A 26047-nucleotide genomic window follows, 5' to 3' on the forward strand; every position below is an offset into this window, starting at 1 on the left:
TGGTGAGCTACGGTTTGGAGGCAGAACTTCTCCCCATCTGCTCCATGGGCCGGGCTCGTGCACAGACCTAACCCCGTCGGCTTTGCCGTGTCTCTGGTCCGGTCGCGCGGTCCGGTCTCCTCTTCATCCACCCGCAGCGTGTCGTTGGTGTCACCCGCTCAGCCCGAAACTGGGAACAAGGCTGCGTCCAGTGTGATGACCCCACGCACCCAGACCCACGGCCCAGACCACCAGAACTGTCTTTCCTAAGGAAGGGGGAGGAAGGTGGGGTTTGTCCATGCTTTTCTGCAAAGAGCACGAGGAATTGGGGTTTGTTACTCTTGCCGTATCTTGAGAAGACTCGGCGACCGAGCTAAAGCTCTGGCGTCGGTTGCGTGGGCTCATTACGTCCGTAGGAAGAGAAGGAAGGGCTGCTTGCCGGCGGCAAGAGGTGAGCTGGCCTGGGGAGGCTCCCTGCCCGGCTGGGCTCGGCAGGGCAGGCTGCCGGCAGCCCGCGTTGCCACATCTGGCCCCGCACCTGCAGAGCTCTCATCCAGCTGTTAGGCGAGAGCCGTGACGCCCGGGAGCTGCGATCCCTGTCCCGAGGCTTGGCTCGTCCTGGAGGTGAGCGGGCTCTGGCACCAGCCGAGGTCAGAACTCGGCCCTTTGGGTTCCGAGGCTGTGAGCACCTAGTGCTCGCTGCTTCGTGATCCGAGCCCGATGGGTTGAAATGGCTGCCAGGCTTGAGGAGGGCTCGGGGGGGCCGGGGACTGGACCCCCGCCGGCGGCAAATCGTCTTTTATCTGCCAAAAGCGTTCCCTTTCCCGGTTGGGAGGAGAAATGTTCGGCCAAGAAGCACATCTCTGCTCCTTACCGCGCCCCTGCCCACACTTACAAGTTCTGGCTGACTTTAGTTTTGTTTTTTAAAGATTCTAATTTTGTTTTTTGTTTTTTTTGTTACGAATAAAAATAAACAAATGAAAAAGAAAGTGGCAATATTTTTTTCCGTAAGCTTTTCCTAGGAAAAAGCGTGGTTTGTAACAAAGTTGTACAGTTCTGAAGTTTGAGATACGAGAAGTACTGTGTGAAACGCTGTAAATGGGGCAGAGATTATTTTATGTACAGTCTGACGCGGGGGGAATCTTTTAATTCTGGTTGATTCTTAGGAAGAATTTGGTTCTTCACTGTCAGGGTTTGGAATTTCATGGTTTCATTATTATTTTTTTTTTTTCTCCTTGTATAGATTGCTGCATTAATTGAATAAAAGCAGAAAGCATCACTCTGCCTGCCTGTGTGGTGGTGCCGGCGGCTGGGATGTCTGCCTTGCTTCCCCGCCGGCGGAAACGAGGTTGCGGGGAGCTGGGAACCGCTGCTAAATAAAGGGAGTCTCCGGCTCCCCGGGGATGGAGCGGCCAAACGCGGCGTCTGTCCCTCCTACGCTGCCCTAGAAAGCAGGGATGGGCCTCGCTGCCCTCCTCTTCCTCCTGCTCGCCATCGCTGGGGAGCAAACGTGGACGCTCCGGCTTCCGCCCTGCTCCACCGCCTAGGCTTGTCACTGCTGGTGGGGCAGGGGGGGCTGCACCCCATGCTTCGGCCTCACGTGGAGCCCCTTGCTCTGCGCCTTCCTCCTGTGAAAAAGGGAGATGGCGGTGGGTGGGTGTGCAGTGGCGTGGGGATGGCTGGATGGGGTCTGGCGGCCTCACACGGTGTCTTTCCTCCTCTTCCTCTGCGGTGAGCTCCTGCCTGGTCTGGTGACGTCGTCTTCATCACCCATCCTCCTGCCTTAGGGCTTCCCTCCGTCCATCCTGGAACCCATCGCTGGGTCACCGGGGCCATGGCCCCCGCTCACCCCCAGAGCGTTTTCCGCTCCAAATTCCGCCTCACCTCAATGCGGCATCACCCCGAGGGCCGGGGTTAGTCAGCAGGGAGGGGAAGCCCTGCCCTACCCGGGCTGACTCACCCCAAAACCCTGGGTCGATGCCGTGGAGGAGCGGGGCACGGCCATGCTGGGTGTCATGGTGGGGACAATCGCTCGCCAGCTGGGAAAGGGGCTCGAATATTAATGGCAGGAGCCGGCAGGGCGATGGGTACGGCCCCGCTCGGCGCGAATGCGCCGAGCAGGGCCGTGCCCATCGCCCTGCCGGCCAAGGCCCCGCTGACCAAGGTGCCGCCATGTTGTTGAGGCCACCCCATGGTTGTGGGGCCTGCGGGCCGGGGTGAAGCCTTGGATCCGTGGTTGTGAAGGCCCCTGCGCCCAGGATGAGAGGTCTGGAGGAGGGGTTTCCCTCGCTGTCCCCACCACCCCGTAGAGAAGAAAAAAAGAAAGAAAAAGGAGAGGGAGGTGAAGAAAAAAAATTAAAAAAAAAAAAAAAAATAAATAAAGGGTGAATGAGGTGGGGGACTACAAATCCCATCGGCCCCCGCGGCTGCGCATGCGCAGCGCGGGTGGGAGGGACGGCGCCGCGCCGTGCGCGGCGTCGCGCGGTGATTGGCGGCGAGGGCTGTCCGTCAGGGCCGTGCCCCGCCCCGCCGCGGCGGTGCCTGTCCCGGGCTCGCCGCGCGGACCGGGACCGGGACCCCCAAGCAACGACACCGCCACCCCCCGGGGACCGGCACCGCCCTCCCGGGGAACGGACACCGCCACCGCCCGCCCCCGGGAACGGCCCCCCGGGATCTCCGGCCCCCCCCCGCCCCGCCCGGTACCGCGCCGCCACCGGCCCCACCATGATGAAGTTTCGGTTCCGGCGGCAGGGAGCCGACCCCCACCGCGACCGGCTCCGGCACGACCTCTTCGCCTTCAGCAAGGTGCGCCCGGGGTGAGGGGGGGGCGAGGCGGCGGGCCGCGGGGGACACACACCCGGAGTCACCGGGAGTGCCGGGCAAGGCCCCCCCCCGCCCCCCCGGTAGCGGAGGCCCCGGCACCCCCCGAGCGGGGGGACCGCCCCCCCGGGAGCGGTGTGGACTCCCGAGTGGGGGGGCACGGCCGCGGTGGGCGGCCACGCACCGGGACCCCCCCGGTCCGCGGGGAGCGGGCACCCCCGGCGGGTACAGGGACCCTCGTGGGGTGCAGCGGGCAACCCCGCCTCGGGGGATCTCCCTCCCGCGCCCGGAGGGCACCCTGGGGCAGGAGGCGACCCCCCCCCCCGGTGTGACATCCTCCAGCCCTACCGAGACGGGGGCTCCCCGGTTCTCGGGGTGCCCCCGGGCCTGGCTCACCGGCTTTCGGGGTCCCCTCCCCCCTGGTCTGGCTCCGGAGCATCCCCGGCTGCCCCCGCCGTGCCCCCTGGGGGGAGGGCTCAGCCCCTCACCCCCCGCACGGTTGGGATGTGGGGGGGCCGGACCCCCCCTCTCAGCAGGAAGAGCCACGGCGGCGACCCCCGGGGCGGGGGGCTTGGGGTCCCCTGGCACCCCGAAGCCGTGTCCCTCGGGGGCTGGGGGCGTCAGAGTGTGGCCCCCCCGCCAGCACCGGGGAGATTTCCCACTCAGCCCCCTCATGCAGGGTGGGGACTCCCACCCCCCCGGCTCCTCAAACCCCCGGGGAGGGACCCTGTGAGCCCTCGGGTTGCCCCCCCTGGGGGACCCCATCCCCGGAGCCCCGCGGTGTCGGGACCGTCCTCCTGCCCTGGCCCTGTGTCCGTCCGTCTGTCGGCAACATCCCGGCATCGCTCGTCCGCCTGTTGCTCACCCAAACCGACGCTGGGGACCCCCACAGCGGGGCCAGGCTGGGAGATGTTGGGCTGGGGGGCGGGGGGGATATCCCAGTCCTGTCCTGTCCCCCCCCCAGACTCACCGCTGCGGGCCAGGGTCTAGCTGGGGTGCGAGGCTGAGCCCAGCCGGAGCCCCCCGCTTTCAGGGATGCTCCCCTGGCCGCGTCCTGCCTGACTCGGGGGGGGGGTCTGTGCCCAGTGGGGTGTCCCGGCGTGGGGGGCCGGGAGCAGCCCCCCTGCGGCCGACCCCGCCTGCCCACCTGCCTCCCATTAACGGTTGTTTTTCCTCCCGAGCTCCAGTTCCGCCTGGGATTTGCTGTAATTTGGCCGGGAACGCGCCTTGGCCGGGCCGGCGCGGCTTGCCGGATGCGGGGGGCTGCCGGCCGCGTCCCCCCACCCGGCCTTGGGGTGCTGGGAGGCCGCTGAGGGGGTCTTTACGGGGTCATCGTGTCACCCCCCCGGCCTGAAGCATCACCGGGATGTCCCCACGTCGCTGCCGTCCCCCAGCGCGCCGTGCATCCCGGGGTGGGGGGGATGTGGGGTGACCCAGGCGCCCGCTGACTCTCCCCCCCCCTCCAGCCAGGCTGAGACCCCCTGGGTGGGCCGGGGACGGTGGCATGCTCCGGACGGTGTCGCTTCGGAGGGGTTCGGGAGCCGGGGTGCCGCTGGCGGTGACAGTGACGAGCCACCCCGGTGCGCGCCTCGGTCCCCAGACAAAGGGAGCGGGTCGGGATCCGGCCAGGCTGGCTCCGTATCGTCAGATCGCGCCGTCGCCGCTCGGCCAAGCTGCCCCAGGGCTGCTCCCCGGGAGCCCCGCGGTCCCCTCGCCGCGGGCCGGGGCGGTGGGTGCCCCCCGCGTCCCCCCGCTGCCAGCCCCTCCCGAGCCGGCGAGCCCGGGCACGTCGTCGTCGTCGTCCGGGACTTCCTTGGGAAGGTGCCCGCGGGCGGCACGCGGCTCCGACGGGGACGTCCCCGCTGGGTCCCGCTCGCCTGGTTCTGCCGCCCGGCATCGCGGACCCCCCCGGGGACGTCGTGGTGGGGGTCCTGCCTGCTGGTGGGGCTGAGCTGGAGCCCGCTGGTCCCTCCTGGAGCAGGGGTTGAGGGTTGGGGGTCCCTTCCCCAGGGTGCCAGCTGGGGAGGGGGGGGCTCGACCAAGCTCAGACCTCACCCAGCGCTTGGTGTGGCCGTTGGGTTTGGTCCATCTTGGGGTGTCAGGTGGAAACTGGGTGAGGAGTGGGTGCCCCCGCTCCCCAGGGACCCCACCTTGGTGGCAGCAGGGGACAAGGCAGCGTCTTCATGCTCCTCCATCGCGGGGATGAAGCTCAGGGTGGGGGTGAGAGGGGGGCCGTGGGGGGCTTTGGGGGGGTGATTCCAGGAGCAGGGGGGTCCCGGCTCTGACCCCGTGTCCCCACGGCAGACGGTGGAGCACGGCTTCCCCAGCCAGCCCAGCGCCCTGGCCTACGACCCTGCCCTGCGCGTGATGGCCATCGGCACCAAGGCCGGAGCGGTCAAGCTGTATCCTTTTCAACCCCAAGGGCCGGAGGTAAGGACCCCCCCTAAGCCCCCCCCCCCAGGCTGCCCCCATCCCGGGGGGCACCGGGAGACGTGGCCGTGCCGCTGCCAGCCCATCCGCCAGCCCCTCGTCCCCCCCCCGACTCTACCAGCGTCCGTCCTTCCGTCCGTCCCTGCGTCCAGCTGGGCTGAGGAGGGGGGGCTGGAGGAAACCCCCCCACCTTGCCCGAGACCCCAGGGGAGAGCAACGGGGCTCGGCCGTCCCGGGCTGGGGGGTCCCTCCCGGTGTCACCTCCCTTATCCCGGCGGGGAGCTCCTGCCGCTTTCGGGGCGACCACGGCTCAACCCCACAAGGGGCTGTGGGGTGGGGGGGGCTGCGGCGGGCGCTGAGCCCGGGGTCCTGGGTTTGGGGGGGGGGGGATTCTGACCACGGCGACGCGGGGCCCGGCCGCGCTTTGTTGCCGGCGGCGTGCAGGGCGGCTTCGGAGGGCTGCTGGCCGCCGGCCAGGGCTGGATGCGGCCGCGCTCGGGGGGCCCCGCGCCGCAGGAATGCGGGGGGGACGCGGGGGCGGCTGCGCCCGGATCGGGGTTGGGGTCAGGGTGGGGGGGCCCCGCTGCGCTCTCCCTCCCCCAGCCCGGCGGCTCGCTCCCTCCCAAGCACAAAGATGGCGTTTTGGGGGGTTTTTTCTTGGTTTTTCTTTATTTATTCATTTTTTTTTCCCCTCTTTCTGCCGGGGCCAGCCCGGCTGCGACGTCGCCGGCCGCTCCGCTCGGCCGCCTCGCCGTGGGGTGCTGGCTCCGGCCACCCCCGGATCAAACCCCCCCCTCCCCAGGGCCGGGGGGGCTGTGTTACGGGGGGCTGCGGTGCCCCACGGGGACGTTTTCGGGGTGGTACCCGGCTCGGGGCCAGCAGCGGGGTGACACGGTCCTGCCACCGAGAAGATGATTCTGGAGGTTCACGCTGCCGGAGAAGCCGGGGCCAGGCGAGGCGGCAGCCGGAGCTGGCCTGACTGGTGCTACTGGTTACTGGGGGCACCCATGGGTGCTCCCTGGGTGGATCCGGCTGCAGACAGCCCGGCATCTGGGGATGCCACAGCCTGGGGGATCCCCTGGGGCCAGCGGGGGGTCCTGGGCTCGGACCCTCGTCACGGTGAGCCGGTGCTGCTGGCGTTCCCCAGCCGCTGGCCTCTCGACCAGCGGCACCGTTGGGTGGGGAAAGCACCCAGGATGGGTGAGGGTGGGTGGCATCCCCCATCCCTACAGACCCCCCTGCGTGTCCCCAAGCCCTCCGCGGCTCTGACCTGGCTGTGCCGGCGCGGCTGTGCCCGGCGCTGCCAAACAGCTCCTGCCAGTCGGTCTGGGCAGAGCCGCCGGGCCAGTTCTCCGCGCCGAGAGCATGGCGGGCGATGACCGTGGAGGGCATGGTGGGCGCAGACCCCCGGCACGCGGCGTGCCGCACCGTGCACCGGCGGTGCCGGGCTGGGAGAAGCGGCTCGCCGGGTTCGGGGGGGTCAGCGAAGCGGCGGGTCCGGGCGCACCGCGCGGTGCCGGAGCTGCCGCGTGGGTCCCGCCGCCGGTTCCTGCGGCGCGGCGTTGCCGGCGGAGGAGCCGGGACCAGTCGGGTGAGTGAGGCTGTGCCGGCGCATGCCAAACCCCACCCTGCTGCCGGTGCTGCCGGCGCCTCGCCACGGCCCTGCAGCCGAGGAAGAAGGGGGTGGCAGGGGGTAGGAGCCGGCCGAGCCCTCGCACACCCGGCCGAGCCCTCGCACGCCCGCCCCGGCCATGTGCCGGCCGCATCCTGACCCGGGGCATCCCGGTTGGAGCTGCTCGGTGGATCCCCCACCGGCGCTGGGGATGCTCAGCCCTGGGGTGGGGAATTTGGGGGGAGTCCAGGCGTTCGCTGGGGTGAGGATGGGGTGGGGGGGCTCTACCCTCGTTGCTTCTTTGACGACCCCCCCAGATACGGCGCGCCGGGCGTGGAGCTGACGGGCTTGCACAAGGAGACGGCCACCGTCACCCAGCTGCACTTTCTCCCCGGCCAGGTAGATGGGGGGCCCTGGGGGGCCCAGCGACAGCGCCCCTGGGCTCCCCCCCACCCACTGTGTCCCCCACCCCCACCCAGGGCTGGCTCCTCTCCTTGCTGGACGACAACACGCTGCACCTCTGGGAGATCTGCCAGAAGGAGGGGTGCTCCCACCTGGAAGAGACCCGCAGCTTCGGCCTCCCGGGACGCCCAGGGTCCGGCGGCGCTGAGTACTTGCCTGGGGGGGTGGGGGGGTCCCCAGCTGCCCCCCCGCCGTGGGGCTGCGGCTGGGAACGGCGCGTGGGAGTGGGTGGCCGTGGGACGGTGGCCAAGGTCCCCTCGGTGGTGGTGGTTTTCCTACTGGGATGCTCGACCGATCCTAACTGGGATGCTGCGGTGGGGGGTGGGGGGACGCAGCCCTGGGTGTTTTGTGGGTGCTGGCAGGGCGGGGGGGTGATTAATGGCTCTAATTACTGCTAGCGCTGAGGCTGTCCCCGTCCCCTGGGCCAGCGGGGATGGGGACGTGGCATCGGGGCAGGGGAGGTTGGGGGTCTCTCCGCTGCTCCCCCCAACCTGACGCAACCCCCCGGTGCCCCCCCCCAGCTGCTCGCCCGGCATCACGCGGGTGACGGTGGTCCTGCCGACGTCGGCCGGCGCGGTGGCCTGCCTGGGGACGGAGGGCGGCGCGGTCTACTTCCTCGCCCTCCCCGCTCTGACGCTGCTGGAGGACAAAACCCTCTTCCCGGATGAGATCCTGCAGAGGTGAGCCCCTGCCAGCCCCCCGCGGCCCCCTCCCCGCCACCCCCGGCCCCTCCTGACCCCCTCCCCACACAGCGTCCCCGACGACTACCGCTGCGGGAAGGCGCTGGGGCCGGTGGAGTCCGTCCAGGAGCACCCACACGACGGCAGCCGGCTCCTCGTCGGGTACAGCCGGGGGCTGGTGGTCCTCTGGGAGCAGAGCACGCGCGTCGTCCAGCACCTCTTCTTGGGGAACCAGGTACCGGGGCCAGTGGGGGGCTGGCGGGGCCACAGCCCTGTGTCCCCCCTACCCATATCCCGGGTGTCGAGCTCCCCGTGTGCCCCTGCAGCAGCTGGAGAGCCTGGCTTGGGAGCGGAGCGGGAAGAGCATCGTCAGCTCCCACAGCGACGGCGGGTACATGGTGTGGGCGGTCGGCGGCGCCGGCCAGAGGACCCAGCAGCCCGTCATGTCCACCATCCCCTACGGTACTGGGGGGGGCACAGATTGCCCAGTCCTGTCCACCATCCCCTACGGTACTGGGGGGGGGGGCACAGATTGCCCAGTCATGTCCACCATCCCCTGCGGTACTGGGTGGGGGCACGGATCTCCCAGTCATGTCCACCATCCCCTACGGTACTGGGTGGGACACGGGGATGGGGGCCGATTGCCCCATCGTGTCCACCATCCCCTACGGTACTGGGGGGGGGCATGGATCGCCCAGTCCTGTCCACCATCCCCTATGGTACTGGGGGTGTCACAGATTGCCCAGTCCTGTCCACCATCCCCTATGGTACTGGGGGGGGGGACATGGATCGCCCCGTCATGTCCACCATCCCCTATGGTGCTGGGGGGGGGGGGCATGGATCGCCCCGTCATGTCCACCATCCCCTGCGGTACTGGGGGGGGTCATGGGGTTGGGGGCTGATCTCCTTGTCATGTCCACCGTCCCCTACGGTACTGGGGGGGGTCACAGATTGCCCAGTCCTGTCCACCATACCCTATGGTACTGGGGGGGTTGCGGGGTTGGGGGCTCATCGCCCCGTCACGCCCACCATCCCCTGCGGTACTGGGTGGGGGGTCATGGGGTTGGGGGCTGATATCCCCATCATGCCCACCATCTGCTATGGTACTGGGGGGGTCCTGGGGTTGGGGGCTCATCATCCCGTCCCAGTGCTGCAGCGGGGGGGTTGATATTTTCGTTTCAGGTCCGTTCCCTTGCAAAGCCATCAGCAAAATCCTCTGGCGAACCTGCGAGTCGGGGTACGTCCCCGCGGCGCAGGGGGGGCTGCTCTGGCGTCCCCCCCACCCCAAGCAGCCGGGCTGGGTTGGGGGGACATGGCCTGTGGGGAGGTTGCTGTGCGGTGTCCAGGGTCTGATGGACTCTGCTTCATCCCCCCAGGAACCCCTTCATCATCTTCAGCGGGGGGATGCCGCGGGCCAGCTACGGCGACCGGCACTGCGTCAGCGTGCTGCAGGGCCAGACCCTGGCCACGCTCGACTTCACCTCCCGCGTCATCGACTTCTTCACCGTGCAGAGCGCCGAGGCAGCCGAGGGGGGTACGTCCCGCCGGGGCGGCCCCGGGGAGCAGGGGGGTGCTGGTGGTGGTGGTGGGGGGGGTCTCCGCTAGCAGCAGCCGTCTCCCCCCTCCTCCCCAGGCTTTGAGAACCCCCGTGCCCTCGTGGTGCTGGTGGAGGAAGAGCTGGTGGCCATCGACCTCCAGACGCCGGGCTGGCCCACCATCCCCGCCCCGTACCTGGCGCCGCTCCACTCCTCCGCCATCACTTGCTCCTGCCACGTCTCCAACGTCCCCCTCAAGCTCTGGGAGAGGATCGTCAGCGCCGGCGAGCAGCAGAGCCCCCGGCTCTCCGCTGCGGTGGGTGATTGGGGTGGGGAGGGGGAGTCCCCAAGCTCCCCCGGGGCGGGCTGGCGGAGGGGCGATGCTTGCTCCCTCTTCCCACGGGTGGGCTCCATCCCTCCCTCCATCCCTCCCTCCATCTCACCCTCCAGGCTTGGCCCATCGACGGGGGGAAGAACCTGGCCCAGGAGCCCACGCAGAGGGGGCTTCTCCTCACCGGGTGAGTGGCCTGGCAGCGGGGAGGGGGACTGGGAACCCCAAAATGTGCTGGGGACACACACACCCACACGTCCTCAGCCCCTTCCTGCGGTGGGGGGGTGGGATGGGGTGGGGGTGCAGCCACTGTTGTGGGGTGGGCTGCTCCCATCTCGCTCAGCTCAATGGCCGGGCAGGAGTGTGTCACCCGCGGCGTTGTCCCCCCTTTGTCCCCCCCCGTTCTGGCACGGTGGCCGCAGCACACAGGCAGCTCTTGTTAGCCGAGCAGATGTCAGGGCCGGCGCTAACAGGGGCCTTCCTGTCCCCCCCTTCTCCTCCCCAGGCACGAGGACGGCACGGTGCGGTTCTGGGACGCCTCGGGGGTCTCCCTGAAGCCCCTCTACAAGCTGGGCACCGCCGGCATCTTCCAGACGGACTGCGAGCACAACGACAGCCTCAACCAGGCGGGCGAGGAGGAGTGGCCGCCTTTCCGCAAGGTGAGGTCCCCCCCGGCGTGGGGGACACGCTGCTGCGGACCCCCGCAACCCCCTGCCTCCGCTGGCACCGGGTTGGGGGTGAGGGTGGGGGGCCAAACCCCGAGGCTGCAGCCGCCGGAGCCGTCCCGGCCGCGTGCGGGGACGTGTCCCCCATCTCGGGGCGCAGCTGTGGCGTGACAACCCGTGGGGACACAAGGGACACTTGTTCCGTGGGTCTGCCCCGGCGTGGGGGGGGTCGGGGAGAGCCGGGGGACGCGTGGGGACCGACCTTTCCTGGGCGCGATGCCCGGAGCAGCCCGTGCCCCGCAGCTGGGGGGGGGGGGGGGCTGCGGTGGTGCCCCGGGGGGCTGCCCCGCCGCTGTGTGAAGGCACCCAGCCCCCCCCCCCCGTTCCTCCCCACCCGCAGGTGGGCTGCTTTGATCCCTACAGCGACGACCCGCGCCTGGGCGTGCAGAAGATCGCTCTCTGCAAGTACACGGCCAAGATGGTGGTGGCCGGCACGGCGGGGCAGGTAGGGCGACGGGGGGGGCAGAGCGGGGGCTGCCGGGCACCTCTCGGCTCCCCCCTTGAGGAAACACAGCACCGGGGGGGGGGGCTTCAGACCCTGCAGACCCCCGTGCCTGTCCGTGAAGGGCTCCTACCCGCGGGGTTTAGCCCTGGGTGGCAGCCGTGGGGGAGCCCAGCACACATCCCCCCCCCCCCAATCAGTGCTTGTCCCCTGCAGGTGCTGGTGCTGGAGCTGAGCGATGAGAAGTCGGAGCACGCGGTCAGCGTGGCCACCGTGGACCTGCTGCAGGACCGCGAGGGCTTCACCTGGAAGGGCCACGACCGGCTGGCCCCCAGGAACGGGCCCCTGCCCTTCGCCCCCGGCTTCCAGCCCAGCGTGCTGGTGCAGTGCGTGCCCCCCGCCGCCGTCACCGCTGTCACCCTCCACTCCGAGTGGAACCTCGTGGCCTTCGGCACCAGCCACGGCTTCGGGCTCTTCGATTATTACCGGCGCAACCCCGTGCTGGCCAGGTATGGGGGGTGCAGGGGACCTCCCCCCCCACCCCGGAGCGACGTGGCGGGGGTCCGGGCGCTGAGCGACGTCGGTGCCCGCAGGTGTACGCTGCACCCCAACGACTCGCTGGCCATGGAGGGGCCCCTGTCCCGCGTGAAGTCCCTCAAGAAGTCCCTGCGGCAATCCTTCCGCCGCATCCGCAAGAGCCGTGTGTCCGGCAAGAAGAGGCTCAACGCCAGCAGCCCCTCGAGCAAGGTGGGCAGGGAGCGGGGGGCTGCGGCCGCTCCCCGTCCCCGCCGCGCAGGGGCTGAGCCCCGTGTCCCCCTCCCCAGGTGCAGGAGGCCAACGCGCAGCTGGCCGAGCAGGCTGGACCCCCCGAGGTGGAGATGACGCCGGTGCAGCGGCGGATCGAGCCCCGCTCGGCTGACGACTCGCTCTCGGGGGTGGTGCGGTGCCTCTACTTCGCCGACACCTTCCTCCGAGACGGTGAGACCCCCCCTCAACCCCGGGGAAAAGTCCCCTGAGCCTCCCGCGCCGTGGGGCGGGGGGCTCTGATGCCGCTCCCATCCCCGCAGCCGCCCACCACGGCCCCACGATGTGGGCAGGGACCAACTCGGGCTCGGTGTTCGCCTACGCCTTGGAGGTGCCGTCGCAGAAGTTCTCGGAGCGGGCGGTGGAAGCAGTGCTGGGGAAGGAGATCCAGCTGATGCACCGGGCGCCCGTGGTGGCCATCGCGGTGCTGGATGGGCGGGGGAACCCCCTGCCCGAGCCCTACGAGGTCTCGCGGGACCTGGCCAAGGCCCCCGACATGCAGGGCAGCCACTCCATGCTCATCTCCTCCGAGGAGCAGTTCAAGGTGAGTGCGGGGTAACCCTGCGGCAGGGGGGGAGGACAGGCTGAGGGAGCTGGGGCTGTTCAGCCTGGAGAAGAGAAGGCTCTGGGGTGATCTTAGAGCAGCCTTCCAGTGCCTAAAGGGGCCTACAGGAAGGATGGAGAGGGGCTTTTCACAAGGGGGTGTAGTGATAGGATAAGGGGGAATGGCTCTAAACTAAAAGAGGGCAGATTTAGATTAGATATCAGGAAGAAATTCTTCCCCATGAGGGTGATGAGGCCCTGGCCCAGGTTGCCCAGAGAAGCTGTGGCTGCCCCCTCCCTGGCAGGGCTCAAGGCCAGGTTGGATGGAGCTCTGAGCACCCTGGGCTGGTGGGAGATGTCCCTGCTGAGGGCAGGGGGGTTGGAACCAGATGAGCTTTAATGTCCCTTCCAACCCATTCTGTGATTCTATGAACACATCCCGCGTCCTCTGTGGGTGGCCCCGTCACCCTGGGCGCAGGGATGGGGCTGGAGGGTGACCTGGGACACTCCTGTGCCGTGTTCCCAGGGTGGTGGCTCCAAGGGGACCATGCTGCCCTTATCCCATGGTGGGGGGCTGCTCGGGTGCCCCCCGAGACCCTGTGGGTTCCTGTTCTCCTGCAGCATCAGCTCTTCTCTCCCCCTCCCCCCCCCCAGGTCTTCACGCTGCCCAAAGTGAGCGCCAAGACCAAGTTCAAGCTGACGGCACACGAGGGCTGCCGGGTGCGGAAGGTGGCCCTGGTGAGCCTGGCCAGTGCCGGCCCCGAGGAGCGGCTGGAGAACTGCCTGGCCTGTCTCACCAACCTGGGCGACATCCACATCTTCACCGTGCCCGGCCTGCGGCCCCAGGTCCACTACGGCTGCATCCGCAAGGAGGACATCAGCGGCATCGCCTCCTGCGTCTTCACCAAGCACGGGCAGGGTGAGGGCACCGGACCGTGGCGCGGGGGTGACATCCCGGGGAGGTGGGCTGCAGCCCCGGCGAAGGGTCCCTGAGGCTCGTTGTTGTCCCAATTCCTTAGGTTTCTACCTAATTTCGCCGTCTGAGTTCGAGCGCTTCTCGCTGAGCGCCAGGAACGTGACGGAGCCGCTGTGCCGGCTGGAGGTCACCCGGCTGCAGGACACCTGTCTCAGGTGGGACGCGCCCCGGGGACACGGGGGGCTTTGTACGCCCACCCCGCGGCCCCGGCTCCGGCTGTAACTTCTCCCCGCGCTTCCTTCCAGCAACAGCTCGACGCCGAAGCTGCCGCAGGCCAACGGCACCCACGTCCCACGCAGCCCCACCGACAGCGACCGTGAGTGACCGTCCCGTCCCCGCCACGCGCGCCGCGTCCCCTGTTGGACCCCATTCTGGGGCTGCCCCCCAAGCCCTCCCATCCCCATGGCTTCCCCAGGGTCCCCCGAGGAGCACCCGGCCGCCTTCTCGCCCGGTCCCATCGACTCGCCCAACAGCAGCATGGAGAACCCGTTGGACACCACCGGGGACGTCACCGTGGAGGAAGTGAAGGATTTCCTGGCGTGAGTAGGGGGGGGACACACGGTGTGACCACCTCCGAGGGGCCGCGGTGATGCCCCCGGCCACCCCTCACCCCGCTCTGCCCCAGGTCCTCGGAGGAAGCGGAGAGGAACCTGCGCAACGCCAGCGAGGACGATGCCCGACCTGCGGGGATCCTCATCAAGTGAGGTGCGTGGGGGGGGGGCAGTGGTCCCCAGGTGGGCACGGGGCGGGTGGCATCTCCGGCTGCAAACCCTGGGGTGCCATGGGGTTGGGAGCCGGGACCCCCGTGCCATGCCCCACGTCCCCATCCTTCGCGGGAGGATGGGGCTGCGCTCCCTGGGGCTTGCAGAAGAGCTGGGGGGGGGGGGGGGGTGTAGCGTGTCCGGACCCCCCCAGGTCCCCTCCTCAGGGGCTGCGTCACCCGCAGGCGTCACCGGCCTCCCCTGCTCGGATTCCCGGGACGCGAGACTCGACTGGACCCCCCCTCCCCGCGTAACGTAGACTCGCCTCTTCTCTAACAGCCGTGGCTCCGGCACGCTCCCCCCTCGCCCCCCCCGCCCCGAGCCGGGCTCGGGGGGGCACAAACTCTTCCCGGGGAAGATAATTTTCATTTTTTATACATGGTCGAGCGTCACTGTCCCCTGCCCCCCCCCATTCCCGGGGGATGCTGCTGCTTCCCCGGCTCCGCGGGCAGGGCTGGGGCTCGGGGACCCCTCCTCGTCCCCCGGGGAGGTGGGGGGGGGGCTGGGAGCCCCCAGGTGCGGCCCCCCCATCCCTTGGTCTGTGTTTACATGCCCGGCTCCCTGCAGTTTACAGCCCCGTCCCCGGCCTGCCGGGACTGTCCCCTTCCCTGGGGGGGCCCAGCGTGGTCCCCTCAGCTCCCGGGTGGGCACCGGTGGCTTGAGCAGGCACCGGAGGGGGTCACAGGTGGCCTTTTTCTCTTAGTGGCTTCTCCAAGGGCTATTCTCCAGGTTGGGCTCGGTGCCTGCTGCTCCTGTCTGACACTAATTCCTGCCACGGGTGGGTTTGGGGCGGGGGGGGACACGCCGGCTCCTGCCCTGCTCCATGCTGGGGGGGGGCAGATGGGGCATGGGGCTGTCCCACGCTGGGGGGTCTCACTGTGCCAAATCCCCCCCTGAGCTCCCCAGCCCGGCCTCATCCTCGCAGGGGGCTGCGGAGATGCCGGCTCTGTCCCCCCCCTCTGGCTCTGCCCCCCCCCCCCCAGGGGCTCAGCCTGGCACCTGCCCCTCTCATTTTGGGGAGCCGGGGTCGTTTCTGCCCCCCCCCCGGCTCTCTTGCGGTACGTGTGGGGCTGGGGGGGGCCGTGGGCTCCGTCGCTGCCCGCCGGGGCTGTAGTGTCCCTGGTAGAAACCCCCCCCCACCTCACCCTTTTTTTTTTGGTAAGATGAATTTAGCATTGTTTAGTTATTAAAAATACTGGTTTTTAATATTGAAAATAAAGCATTTAATATCAACTGCCCGGGCTGCGGGTGTTGGGGGAGCCTCGGCGGTGGGCTTGGAGCCGGGGGGGGGGGGGGGGGGGGTCCGGGGGGCAGGACCAGGGTGGGGGGACCCTGCTTGGGAGGGGGATGGGCGCAGTCAGAGCCTGGCACGGCCTCGGGGTGAGAAGTGCAGCCTTTATTGATAGGGTACTGCTGGGGGGGGGGGGGGGGGGGGTCTGCCCCCCAGGACAGTGGGGGCGGCTGGGAGCCTGAGAGCCCCTCGCTCCCCCCAGTCCTCTTTAGCAAAGCATCCTCCACCCAAACTGGGAAACACTCCCGTCCCCCAGTTACAGGGGGAGCTCGGCACTGGTTTGGGGCGGCGGTGCTGTAATGGGGGCTCACGCTGCCCCATATATCCCCCCCCCCCAGCCCAGGAGGGGAAGGGGCTGCGTGGGACCCCATGCTGGGAGAAGGGAGGGGCAGAGGACAGCCCCAGTGCTCCCCGCTGGCCCCAGCTTGGGGAGAAGCGGCTCCAGCCGTGGGGCCGGGCTGGGAGCAGGCGTGTGCGGCAGCGCAGGGGGCCGGGGCTGGGGGGGGTCCGGCCATGCCATGGGGGGGGTGGGCGCCGGGGTGCCCTTAGGCTGGCGGCTTGCGGAAGGCGCTCCAGGCGTGGAAGCAGCGGGTGAAGGGCCAGGGCTCGTTGCCTTTCCGCACCAGCCGGAGCTTGCGGGGACGCGCGGGGTCCTTGGAGCGCATGTGCTGGATGTAGACCTGGGGCAGAGCGCAGCCGTGGGGGTCCCCTGGCCCTCGCCCACCTCCGGGGCTGGTGGGAGCTCCGCACCGCCACGTGTGGGGCAGGATCGGGGCCCCAAGGAGAGATGAACCCCAACTTCTCCATCCACCAGCAGCAAGGAGGAGGGAGGCCCTACCTGGCAGGCTTTGAGGCTCAGCTTGATCTCCACCTGGCTGGTCTGGGTGCCCACCCACATGTAGACCTGCGGCAAGGACGTGCAGCCGGGCTCAGCCGACGGAGCCAGGGGCAGACCCCCGGCCGCGGGACGGCCTCGTGTCCCCAGCTCACCTCCCGCCCGTTGTCCAGCAGCATGATGTCGTCGTCAGCCAGGTCGTCCTGGCAGAAATCGGAGCACTTCTCCGAGACGGAGAAATAGCCCTTCTCGTTGGAGCACCTGCGGGGAGAGCCGGACGGGGACCGCGTCACAGACGTGAGTTTGTCAGGACGCGGCTCGCGCAGAGGGATGGGACGTGATGGAGCAGCTCTGTCTCAGCTGGTTGATGCCCAGGGATGGACAGAGGTGGGAGAAGGCCTTTGCCTGTCACGGGGAGCCGTGCCCTGGCTCGCCTGGGATGAATGACCCCCCTGGTAAAGACCACCGTGGCCCAGGGCACCCAGGACGAGGATGGGGACCAGTACAGAGTGGAGCAGCCCTGCCTGGGCCAGGACCCACCTGAAGAGCCGGGCGTGCTTCATGTAGTCAGCGTCTTCATCGTAGGGCTTCTGGCTCCCGATGCCCACCCAGAAGAAGTTTTCGGGCTCTTCTCCCTCGTTGATCACCTGCAAGGGCAGGGACGGGGCTGAGCGTGGTCACCGTCGCCCAGGTAAGCCGTGACCGAGCCCCGCTGTGCCCCCTCCCGCTCACCTGCTTGCTGTAGGAGTCATCAAACATCTGGTTCATGATGTCCTCAGCCAGCTTGGCCTCGTCGGGGTCGGCCGCCCGGCCCACCCAGGTGTAGACGATGCCCTGGTTGTCCGTGCTCTCAAAGGGCACCTGGGGGAGCGCAGAGTCAGCGCTGACCGAACGGGGGGGGGGGGGGCGGGGGGGGCAGGCGGCCAAGCATCCCTGAGGATGCTCAGCCCTGAGCGGTACCTTGAGGATGAAGCAAAACTCCGAGTTGAGCAGAGCAGCGTCCGTGGTGATCTGGATGCACCTAGGAAAGAAGCCCCCGAGGCACCATCAGCGAGAGCTCGGGCTGCTGTGTGTCCCCCCAGGCGCGTAGCCCGCCAGGAGCCCGGCACCCGTGGGTGCTGCCCGGGCCGGAGCATCCCGCGGGAGGGCTGACCGGGTGCAGAGGGCCCCGCCGTTGGTGCGGATGTGGTAGAGGCTGGGCTGCGGCGGGCTGACCCTCTCCTTCCGCTTGCCCCGGTGGATGACGAACCTCCTCTTGAAGTGCGAGAGGAACTTGGGGTTCTCCTGCTGCTGGGTCATGCGCACGACCTGGCCGGGGGTGGGTGTCAGCAAGGCCATGGGGACCCCCACACCCATCCCCAGACACAACCCCGAGCCCCAGCTGCACCCCCCTGCCAGCCCCTGGGGGCAAAGAGGGGAGGGAGGAGAAGGGAGGCAAAGCTGGGGGGGGGGGCCCCAGTGTCACCCCCCCAGCCGCGCGCAGCGGGGTCACCTCCAGTTTGCCGGGGAAGAGGCTCTCAAACTTCTTCTGGAGGCTGAAGGTGAAGGTGAGCCAGCCCATGTTGGAGGCCTCCCGGCCCTGCCAGAAGTAGACGATGCACTGGAAGTCTTCCTCGGGCTGCTTCTCCTCCTCTTCCTCGCCCTCCTCCTCCCCTTTGCCTTCACCCTTCTTCTTCTTCTCCTCCTCCTCCTCCTCATACTCCACCGGCACCCAGTACCTGAGGGCAGGAACAGGGGGTGATGCGAGGGATGGGGGTCTGAGGCAAGGAGATGGGGGGACGCGGGGGTCCAGCAGCCCCGGAGAGGGGACGAGCCGGGCGTCACCTGCAGAGGAAGACGTAGCAGTCGTGGGTGTGGAAGTGGCCGAACTCCTCCTCGGGCAGGCGAGCGAATTTCTTGCCCTCCAGCACGAAGCCCTCCATGCCGTCCAGGTCCTCGTTCCACTCCTCCATCAGCTGCTCCGCCTGCGGCCCCAGGTGCTCCGTCAGCCAGCGACCACCCAGTGCTGGCACCCGGGACGCACGGGACGGTCCCCAGCCCTACCTCGCTCAGGGGCATGGGGGGCTGGCGGGGCAGGAAGAGCGCCGTGAGGTCGGCCTTCATCTGGTCCTTCTTCTCGGCATCTTTGCGGACCTTGCCGGCGAGGCCGCCCTCCTGCAGCACCGTCTCAGCGTTCCGGGTGTAATCCACGCGCAGGACGTCGTCCCAGTTCTTGAACTTGGACTTGAACACCTAAATCGGGGAGGAAGGTAACGCACCCTGGGCCACGGCACCCTCCCTGGCACCCAGCACCCCAACTGAGGGGGTCCGTGCCCCCCCTCCCAGCACCGCTGCCTGGGGGTCTGCACCCGTGGGGCTGCCCTACCTGGCACTCGGTGCCCTCCAGGTTCCTGGTGACCATGGCGTGCTTGGGCCGGTGCAGCATGCCGCACAGCTCCTGGCTCAGCTTCAGCGCTGCCGCCCGCACCAGCCGCGGCGACTTCCTCCCGATCCAGATGAAGACGTCGGACCAGCAGTCCAGGATGTACACGCTCTTGGTGTCCAGCAGGCTCTGCAGCTGGGGGCACCGCAGCGGACAAGAGGGTCAGGCACCCACCAGCTCTCCCAGCTGGAAAACTCCCTGCCTGCTCCCAAAAGACAGCCGGGAAGAGCAGAGCATCCCCCACCGCCGGCCGAACCTCCCTCTCCCAGGGCGCAGCTGGAGGCAGAGGGGGCACGAAACCAGTCTCGCTGGTCAGACTGGGAGAACCTCCCCGTCCCATCCTACCAGGCGCATCTCCGGCATCAGATCAGCCTTCAGCCTCTTCTTGTGCTCCACCGAGAGCTTGTAGTTGATCTGGGGCAGCTCCAGGTAGCCCAGGCCCAGCCCGACCTGCGGAGGGGACAGGGACGCGGGTGAGGGGCGGCTGCAGGGTCCCACCGGCCGCGCGGACGGCAGCTCCCCACCTTGTACAGCTTGGGCTTGTGGGGCTGGAAGTCATCGGGGACGCAGGGTCGGATCTCCTCGGGCTGCCCCCCCAGCGCCTCCCAGAAGTCGGGGGTCTCCTGGCCCTGGGCGAGCAGCGTGATCTCCGCCTTGCCCTTCCGCTCGTTCTTGTTGATCTTCTCGGCGAAGAGCCTGCGGCGGGAGCGGGTGAGGCGGCCGGTGGGCTCCCCGCACCCCCAGACCCCGGCCAACCCTACCTGGCCTTGGTGGTGCCGCTCAGCGTGGCCTGGCTCCCGCGCCACACGAAGAGGTTGAGGCCGTGGTCCAGGAGGAAGACGAACCTGGTGGGTACAGAGGTGAGGGGACAGTCGGGAAAGCGGGGTGTGCCCAGTGTTCTCCCCGCCCCGGGGGTCCTTGCGGAGCAGGACACCGCAGCTGCTGGCCCTGCCAAGTGAGGTTTGGACCCACATAGCATCATTAAGGTTGGAAAAGACCTCTGGGATCATCAAGTCCAACCATCAACCCAACCCCACCATGGCCGCTAAACCATGAAGTGCCACATCTCCGTTTTCTGAACCCCTCCAGGGATGGGGATTCCACCACTGCCCTGGGCAGCCTTGTCCAACGCCTGACCACTCTTCCAGTAAAGAAATTGTCCCTAATCTCCAATCTAAACCTCCCCTGACCCAACCTGAGGCCATTGCCTCTCGTCCTATCGCTGGCTACTGGGGAGAAGTTTCTACATCCTTGTAGAGAGCTGCTGGCATGGCCAATTTTCACCCTAGAGCTCAGCTGCGATGTCTTGGGCGGACCCTGCCAGCACCCTGTCCCTCCGCAGGGACCCTGCATCCCCCGGCCGCTCCCCCCACTCACCGGGGGTCCAGTGATGTCCCTTTCAGTGCCACCGGCTCCAGCTTGACGTTCTTCTTCCCATAGACACGGTACAGCCTGGGGGAGAGACAGCCACGGTGGGACGCAGGACACTGCCTGCCCCACGTGTCCCCCCAGCCCCCGGCCCCCACGGTACCTGGTGACATATTGCGTGTCCTCGACGGTGAAGAAGCCGCTGGCCGTGCCGCCCTCAATGTAGGAGATGTCGTTGTCGAAGACCTGAGGGCAGGGAGGTGGTGAGGGTGGGAGAGGCAGGGCCGGGGGCCATGGCGGGGCCCGGGGTTGGCCTCACCTGGAGGAACTCGTCGCTCTCGTCCCCCATCTCCTCCCGGACACTGCGGCACTCGGCCCCCAGGTAGTTGCGGAGGTTGACGGCGTGGATGGCGGAGCAGGCCTTCTTGTCCAGCGTGGCCTCCTGCCCGATCCAGTAGTAGATCTCCCAGCTAAGGGAGCCATTCTCATCCAGGAAGGTCTGCGGAGGGATGGGGTGTGAGATGGGACGGCCGTGACCCCGGGCTGGGGTCCAGCCTGGATCCAGAGGGTCCCAGGAGGACCCTCGGTCCTCCTCACGCACCTTGAGCACGATGTAGCAGTCGGCCTCATAGAACTTGCCGTGGAAAGCCTCATCCACCAGCGTGGGCACGAAGTTCTCGATCTGCCAGACGCAGAGGCCGGGCAGCTGCCCCACGTCCTCACTGAAGAACTCCGAGTAGTCCAGCTGCGGCTTCTCCAGACCCTGGTCCCAGCGGCGCGTCTTCAGGTCTGGCACCTTCACCTCCCCGCTCTCCTGCGGGGACGGGGATGGGTCACCAAGCTGGGGACAACCAGGTCCCTGCCACCACCCGGGGTGGGCTGCTCAGGGTCCCCCCCTCCCACCCCAGACCCTACCTCTATCTTCTTGTTCTTCTCCTGGGCCACGTCCGACATCCCCTTCAGCACTTGCTTGGCCTGGTCGTCCTGGGCAGAGTCCTTGCGCCGCCGGAGCCGCATCTTGCGGGCCAGCGGGTCCTTGGTGCCGCTCCCTGGGGACACGGGGACGGAGAGGCAGCCAGGACACCCATCCCTCGCGTGGGACACGGCTCGTTTCGCGGGGCGCTGCCCGAGGCAGGGGCTGTCCCCCTCGTCCCCGCATGCTTACCTGCTGCGGCGGCCGCGACGGTGGCCGGGGAGGCTCCGGCCAGGCGGAGCTGGTTCTGCAGGGAGAAGTCGATGTTGTACCACTCCGACGTCCGATCCACCGGCTTCGGGGGCATCACCAGGCTGGGGTTCTCACGCACGTCCAGGATCTGTCGAGGAGGGGATGGGAGACCTCACCGCTCTGAAACGCAGGCTCACAGGGACACTGAGGACGTCAGGTGGGACGGGAGACCTTCGGAGCACCCCAGGCTTCGGTGAGGCGAGGGGGTGTGGAGGGAGCCCTGAACCCACCCCCTGTCTGGGTTGATCCGTGTGCCAGACTGCATGGGTTGGCCCCGAGCCCCCCTGTCCTCACCCCACCCCATCCCACCCTCCAGCCCCGGGGTCCCTGGGACGTGCTGGGGCGGAGGGGCTGTCGGGTTCTCACCTCCACGTCTGTCAGGAAGTGGACGGCCTCCGGCAGCGTCACCAGGCGGTTCTTGTTCAGCACCAGCTTCCTCAGCTTGGAGCACCTGTGGGACACAGAGACGTCGGTGAGGGGCCAGACTCAGGGGCACGTCCTTCAGGGACACTCAGAGACCCCGTGTCACCACACAGCCCCTGTTCGGAGACAGAGCGGACCCGGCTGCGGGCTGTCCCCTACCTGCACAGGCTCTCGGGGATGAGCTCCAGGTTGTTGTTGGCTGCCATGAACTCCTCAAGGTTGGCGAGCTTGCCGATGCCCGAGGGGATCCCATCAAAGTCGAGCTTGTTGGAGTTCAGGTACAACTTCTTCAGCTTGGTCAGCTTGCAGATGGCTGACTAGGGAAGGAGGAGATGGCGGGGTGAGGGAGAACCCCGTGGCATGGAGGCACGGGCAGGGACACCGCGTACGGGCAGGGACGTACAGGCAAGGAGGTGAGCTGGTTGCGGGACAGGTTGAGGGTCTCCAGCTGGGTCCACTGGTCGATGCAGAGGGACAACTCTGTGATCTGGTTGCTGCTGAGGTTGAGGCGCCGCAGGCTGCCCAGGGTGTAGAGGCACTCGGGGACGCGACTGAGGTCGTTGCAGGACAGGTCCACGTCTGGGGGGAAGATGATGGGGTGAAGCCACCGGCCGGACGCACGCCGGGACCGAGAGAGCTCCACACACCTACCTGCCAGGTTGACCAGGCCCTCCAGGCTAGTGGGCAGGTTGCTCTGCGTGCGCTGGGTGTTCCGGAGGTGGAGGGTCTGCAGGGCCGTCATCGCCGGGAGCTGCCTGCAGACCACGGAGAACCACGGGGCAGAGACAGCGTCAGGGCTGGAGCGGGCACCCGGCCCAACCCTGGCATCGTGGGATCCAGCCTGGAAAACGGGGACTCACCGGAGCTGCGCGTGCAGGAGGGGGTTGTTGTTGAGGATCAGGGTCTGGAGGTGGACCAGGCGTCTCATCTGCGGCGGGAGGCTCTCCAGCTTGTTGTTGCTCAGGTCGAGGTAGAGCAGGTCCGTCAGGTTGATGAAGAGCTGGTTGGGGATGGTCTCGATGCTGCGGGCACACGGGGACCTTCAGGGCTGCCCGCGACCTGCACCAGCCCCGGGTCTCCCTCACAGACAGGCAGAGAGTAGGACCCGGAGTGAAGCGGGGTGACAGATGGAAGTGGCCGTGGCGAGAGGGAGATGGCTGCCCCGGCCTGGACCCACCTGTTGTGGCCGAGGTTGAGGACCAGCATGTTCTTGGCGTTCTCCAGTTCCCGGGGACACTCCGTCAGCTGGTTGTAGCTCAGGTCCTGGGCCATGAGGAGGGCAAAGCAGGCATCACCCTCCGCCCAGCACCCACCACCCAATCCCGAGGACCGAGGGGCATCTTCAGGGGCACGGGCTGCCTACAGCCACACTGGGCCTTGCCCTGAGGGTCGGTTCCTGGCAGCAGGAGCTGGACAAGCACGCGGGGAGCTTCCTCGGAGCTCAGCCACGGGCGCAGGACCGGCACCAAAAGGGCACAGCTCTTGCTGTGGGGAAGCTAGTTATGGCCAAAGGTCCAAGAGACAGAGCATGACTGAGCCTTGATGTGCTCTCTGGATGCTCCTCTGCCCCACCACGCTCCCTGAGGGGCCACCGAGGTGCAGGAGCGGGACCCCCGCGTCTGAGCTGGCTCTTGCATTAGCTGAGAAGACTCCGCACATACGGCCTCATGTTGTGTCAGGGGAGGTTTAGATGGGATATTAGGGAAAATTCTTCACTGAAAAAGTTGTGAAGCATTGGACCAGGCTGCCCTGGGCAGTGGTTGAGTCCCCATCCTTGGAGGGGTTCAAAAACCGTGGAGATGTGGCACTTCAGAACACGGTGGGGTTGGGTTGAGGGTTGGACTTGCTGACCTCCGAGGTCTTTTCCAGCCTTAATGACCCAACGGTTCCATGCACCTACCAGCACCGAGAGGTCGTCCAGCTGGAAGATATCATCGGGGACTCCCGAGTTCTTCAGGCTGTTTGCACGAGCCACGATCGCCTTGAAACAGAGGGAGAGGCACGGCTGCGGCCGCCCACCGGCTCCAAGCCCGGCGAGCCCCCCAGGGTGGCCAGGGATGATCCCCGTGTGCCCCCCCGAGCCAGGGGCTGGCCTGGGGACCCCAGCCCTGAGGCAGGTGGGATGTGCGAGGGGGACGCTTACCCGGAGGCAGGGCAGGCCGGAGAGCTCGCCGTGGAGCGTGGTGAGGCTGTTGTGACTCACGGAGAGGTGTTCCTGCAGGGAAGCCCCAGTCAGCAGAGAGAGGGGCTGCACGGGGCAGCCGTGGGGCCCCAGCACCAAACCGGGGGCTCCTCGACCCCAGGAGAGTCGGGGGCTTGCGGAGGCATGGGGTGAGCTCAGCCCCGACCCACGTGAGGCTGCTGGGATGTCCCCAGTCTGGAACTGGTTGGTTGGCCCCAGCGCGCCCACGCTGCCTCCGCACCCCTCGGTCCTTGGGGCAGACCTGGCTGGGACACCCCAGCCCCGCGGTGGGGTTCGGGGTGCTCCGGGCTGCCCCCGAGCAAACAGATCCCAGTTCTGGAAACGCTCCTCACTGGGTGGTCTGGAGACGGGCGGACACGTGGGGACAGGGTCGGAGGAGCGACCAGGGGAAATTTTTGTTTTCCTCTGGGCACCACCAGCCCGGCTGCTCAGGAAAACGAGGAATTAGCAGACTTGGAGGGAGGGGGGAGGCCAGGTTTGATGTTGGCACCTGGCAGGAGCGCGGCTCCGAGCAGCACGCAGGGCTTCCCCGCGCAGCCGGCGCGGCGACGGGGACTTCTGGCAGCGTTCGAGGCGTTGCGTTCGCCCGACGCCGATTTAACGACGTCCCCACCGGCGAAGCAAAGCTCGGCCACGGGCTCCACCAAGGGCCCGGCCGCGCACGAAAGTCGAGCCGCCCAAAAAACAACGCCAGGCAGCTGCCGGCTACCGCTCTCCGCATCTTTTAGCGAAGGAGGAGGGGAAAAAAAGCACCCAAACCTTAATCCTCCCCATGCTAAACCCTCACCCTTCCCTTCTATTAAAGGGCAGAGGATCTAAGCATGGTTTTTAGTCTGGTTTTCTAGGAAAACAAGGTGAAACCCAGTACAACTCTGGCTCAACCCCACTCCTAACAGCTCCTGCATCCAATTTCAACCGCGCGCCGTAGCTCAGCCCTATTATTAGACACCAGAGCATCCGCCGATGAGCCACGGGGCTGGCAGGCGCCAGGCTCTCGGCATCGCTGCGCAGGGCCCCCGTCTGACCCCGCAGCCCCCCTGGGAGCTGTCGAGCCTTGTCCCCTGCCCAGACCGTGCCGCTCACCAGCTTCTGGAGGGCAGCGAGCTCCTCGGGCAGGTAGCAGAGCCCCGTCCGGTTCAGCTTCAGCCAGCGCAGGCTGGTCATCGCCTTCACGTGCTCCGGGAAGTAGCCGCCCTGCGAGGAGGAGGAGGAAGAGGAGGAGGAGGAGGGTTGAGGAAACCACCTGCCCCACAGGGTGAGGAGCCGGGGACCTCAGCCTGACCGACCCTGCGTGGTCGGGGAGGACTGGGATTGCCCCTGGCCTGTGGGACGGGGAGCTGGGATCCCCCCGTGCTGTGGGACTGGGAGCTGGGGTTGCCCAGTCCTATGGGACTGGGGGGCCGGGATTCCCCAGCCCTACGGGACTGGGGGCTGGGGGGAGGGGGGGGGCCAGGATCCCCCAGTCCTACGGGATTGGGTGCTGGGGGGGGGGCTGGGATCACCCTGTCCTACAGTACTGAGAGCTGGGGGGGCTGCGATGAGAGCTGGGGGGCCGGGATCCCCCCGTCCTATGGGGTTGGGGGCTGGGGGCCAGGATTGCCCATTCCTACAGGACTGGGAGCTGGGGGGCCGGGATGGGAGCTGGTGGGGGGCTGGGATGTCCCAGTCCTACGGGGCTGGGAGCTGGGGTGGGGGGCTGGGATCACCCCGTCCTGTGGGACTGGGGGGGGGGGGGGGCTGGGATCACCCCGTCCTGTGGGACTGGGGGGGGGGGGGGGCGGGGATCCCCTGGCTCTCTGGGGACCCGCGGGTTGAGGGGGGGGTGCTCCCCGCTGTGGAGGCTGGGGCCGGGCCGAGGGGGGACCGAGCCGGGCCCGGCAGGGCCGTGCGGGGTCCGGCCCCGGACTGTCACCCCCCGTTCCCCCCCCGCACCTTGAAGTCGTTGCCGCTGAGGTCGACGCCGCGGACGAAGGGCAGGACCCCGGTGGCCGCCATGGCTGCGCTGGCGGCGGAAGGGCGGAGGGACCCGGCGGCCGCCCGCCCTACCCCACCCCGCCAGGCCACGCCCCCCGCCGCCGCCGGGCCACGCCCCGGCGGTGACGTTCGGCGGGAAATTAGGGCGGAGCCGCGTTTTGCTTCCGCGCGCGGAGTGGGCGGGGCCGCGCAGCGCCGCGCCTCCA

The 26047-nt window shown here is 68.2% G+C and overlaps 2 protein-coding genes across 3 annotated transcripts; one reads left to right on the forward strand and one right to left on the reverse strand.

The window, feature by feature from the left end:
• The first annotated feature begins 2505 nt into the window (after window positions 1-2505).
• On the forward strand, window positions 2506-15316 carry LLGL1 (LLGL scribble cell polarity complex component 1). 2 transcript variants are annotated; one of them, XM_075436153.1, is made up of 23 exons: window positions 2506-2784; window positions 5104-5201; window positions 7159-7240; window positions 7321-7436; window positions 7825-7983; window positions 8056-8218; window positions 8310-8445; window positions 9166-9220; window positions 9360-9517; window positions 9617-9834; window positions 9969-10036; window positions 10355-10508; window positions 10915-11019; window positions 11233-11525; window positions 11610-11763; window positions 11841-11994; window positions 12084-12364; window positions 13018-13282; window positions 13383-13494; window positions 13585-13655; window positions 13755-13878; window positions 13965-14044; window positions 14286-15316. In XM_075436153.1, exons 1-22 carry the CDS (start codon window positions 2704-2706, stop codon window positions 14041-14043), a joined length of 3126 nt encoding a protein of 1041 aa, XP_075292268.1. In that variant the 5' UTR covers window positions 2506-2703; the 3' UTR covers window position 14044; window positions 14286-15316. The 2 variants fall into 2 exon arrangements, with proteins under 2 accessions (XP_075292268.1, XP_075292267.1); XM_075436152.1 differs by having other exon boundaries at window positions 2602-2784; window positions 7321-7451.
• Window positions 15300-25929, reverse strand: FLII (FLII actin remodeling protein). The gene is made up of 30 exons (XM_075436151.1): window positions 25800-25929; window positions 24951-25061; window positions 23808-23879; window positions 23565-23645; window positions 22842-22927; window positions 22525-22686; window positions 22316-22419; window positions 22068-22243; window positions 21824-21981; window positions 21608-21692; window positions 21182-21329; window positions 20932-21065; window positions 20618-20830; window positions 20336-20515; window positions 20180-20262; window positions 20026-20100; window positions 19410-19493; window positions 19173-19344; window positions 18994-19098; window positions 18592-18783; window positions 18270-18458; window positions 18051-18190; window positions 17719-17944; window positions 17380-17534; window positions 17187-17247; window positions 16959-17087; window positions 16767-16873; window positions 16382-16487; window positions 16230-16295; window positions 15300-16071 (listed from the first exon to the last, which is right to left on the reverse strand). Exons 1-30 carry the CDS (start codon window positions 25860-25862, stop codon window positions 15937-15939), a joined length of 3798 nt encoding a protein of 1265 aa, XP_075292266.1. The 5' UTR covers window positions 25863-25929; the 3' UTR covers window positions 15300-15936.
• Between the last annotated feature and the right edge of the window lie 118 nt (window positions 25930-26047).

Source organism: Opisthocomus hoazin, chromosome 15 (assembly GCF_030867145.1).
Source record: "Opisthocomus hoazin isolate bOpiHoa1 chromosome 15, bOpiHoa1.hap1, whole genome shotgun sequence".
NCBI classification, from domain to species: Eukaryota; Metazoa; Chordata; class Aves; order Opisthocomiformes; family Opisthocomidae; genus Opisthocomus; species Opisthocomus hoazin.

Bases quoted from the DNA above. Each gene is read 5' to 3' on its own strand.
- LLGL1 (XM_075436152.1), top strand. From the start codon at position 2,704: ATGATGAAGTTTCGGTTCCGGCGGCAGGGAGCCGACCCCCACCGCGAC. The intron at 10,037-10,354 runs GTGAGTGGCCTG...TCTCCTCCCCAG, and splicing joins AGGGGGCTTCTCCTCACCGG to GCACGAGGACGGCACGGTGC. The intron at 13,495-13,584 runs GTGGGACGCGCC...GCTTCCTTCCAG, and splicing joins CTGCAGGACACCTGTCTCAG to CAACAGCTCGACGCCGAAGC.
- FLII (XM_075436151.1), bottom strand. From the start codon at position 25,862: ATGGCGGCCACCGGGGTCCTGCCCTTCGTCCGCGGCGTCGACCTCAGC. The intron at 22,244-22,315 runs GTAGGTGTGTGG...TCTTCCCCCCAG, and splicing joins GGGCCTGGTCAACCTGGCAG to ACGTGGACCTGTCCTGCAAC. The intron at 17,088-17,186 runs GTACCGCTCAGG...GCGCTCCCCCAG, and splicing joins AGTTTTGCTTCATCCTCAAG to GTGCCCTTTGAGAGCACGGA.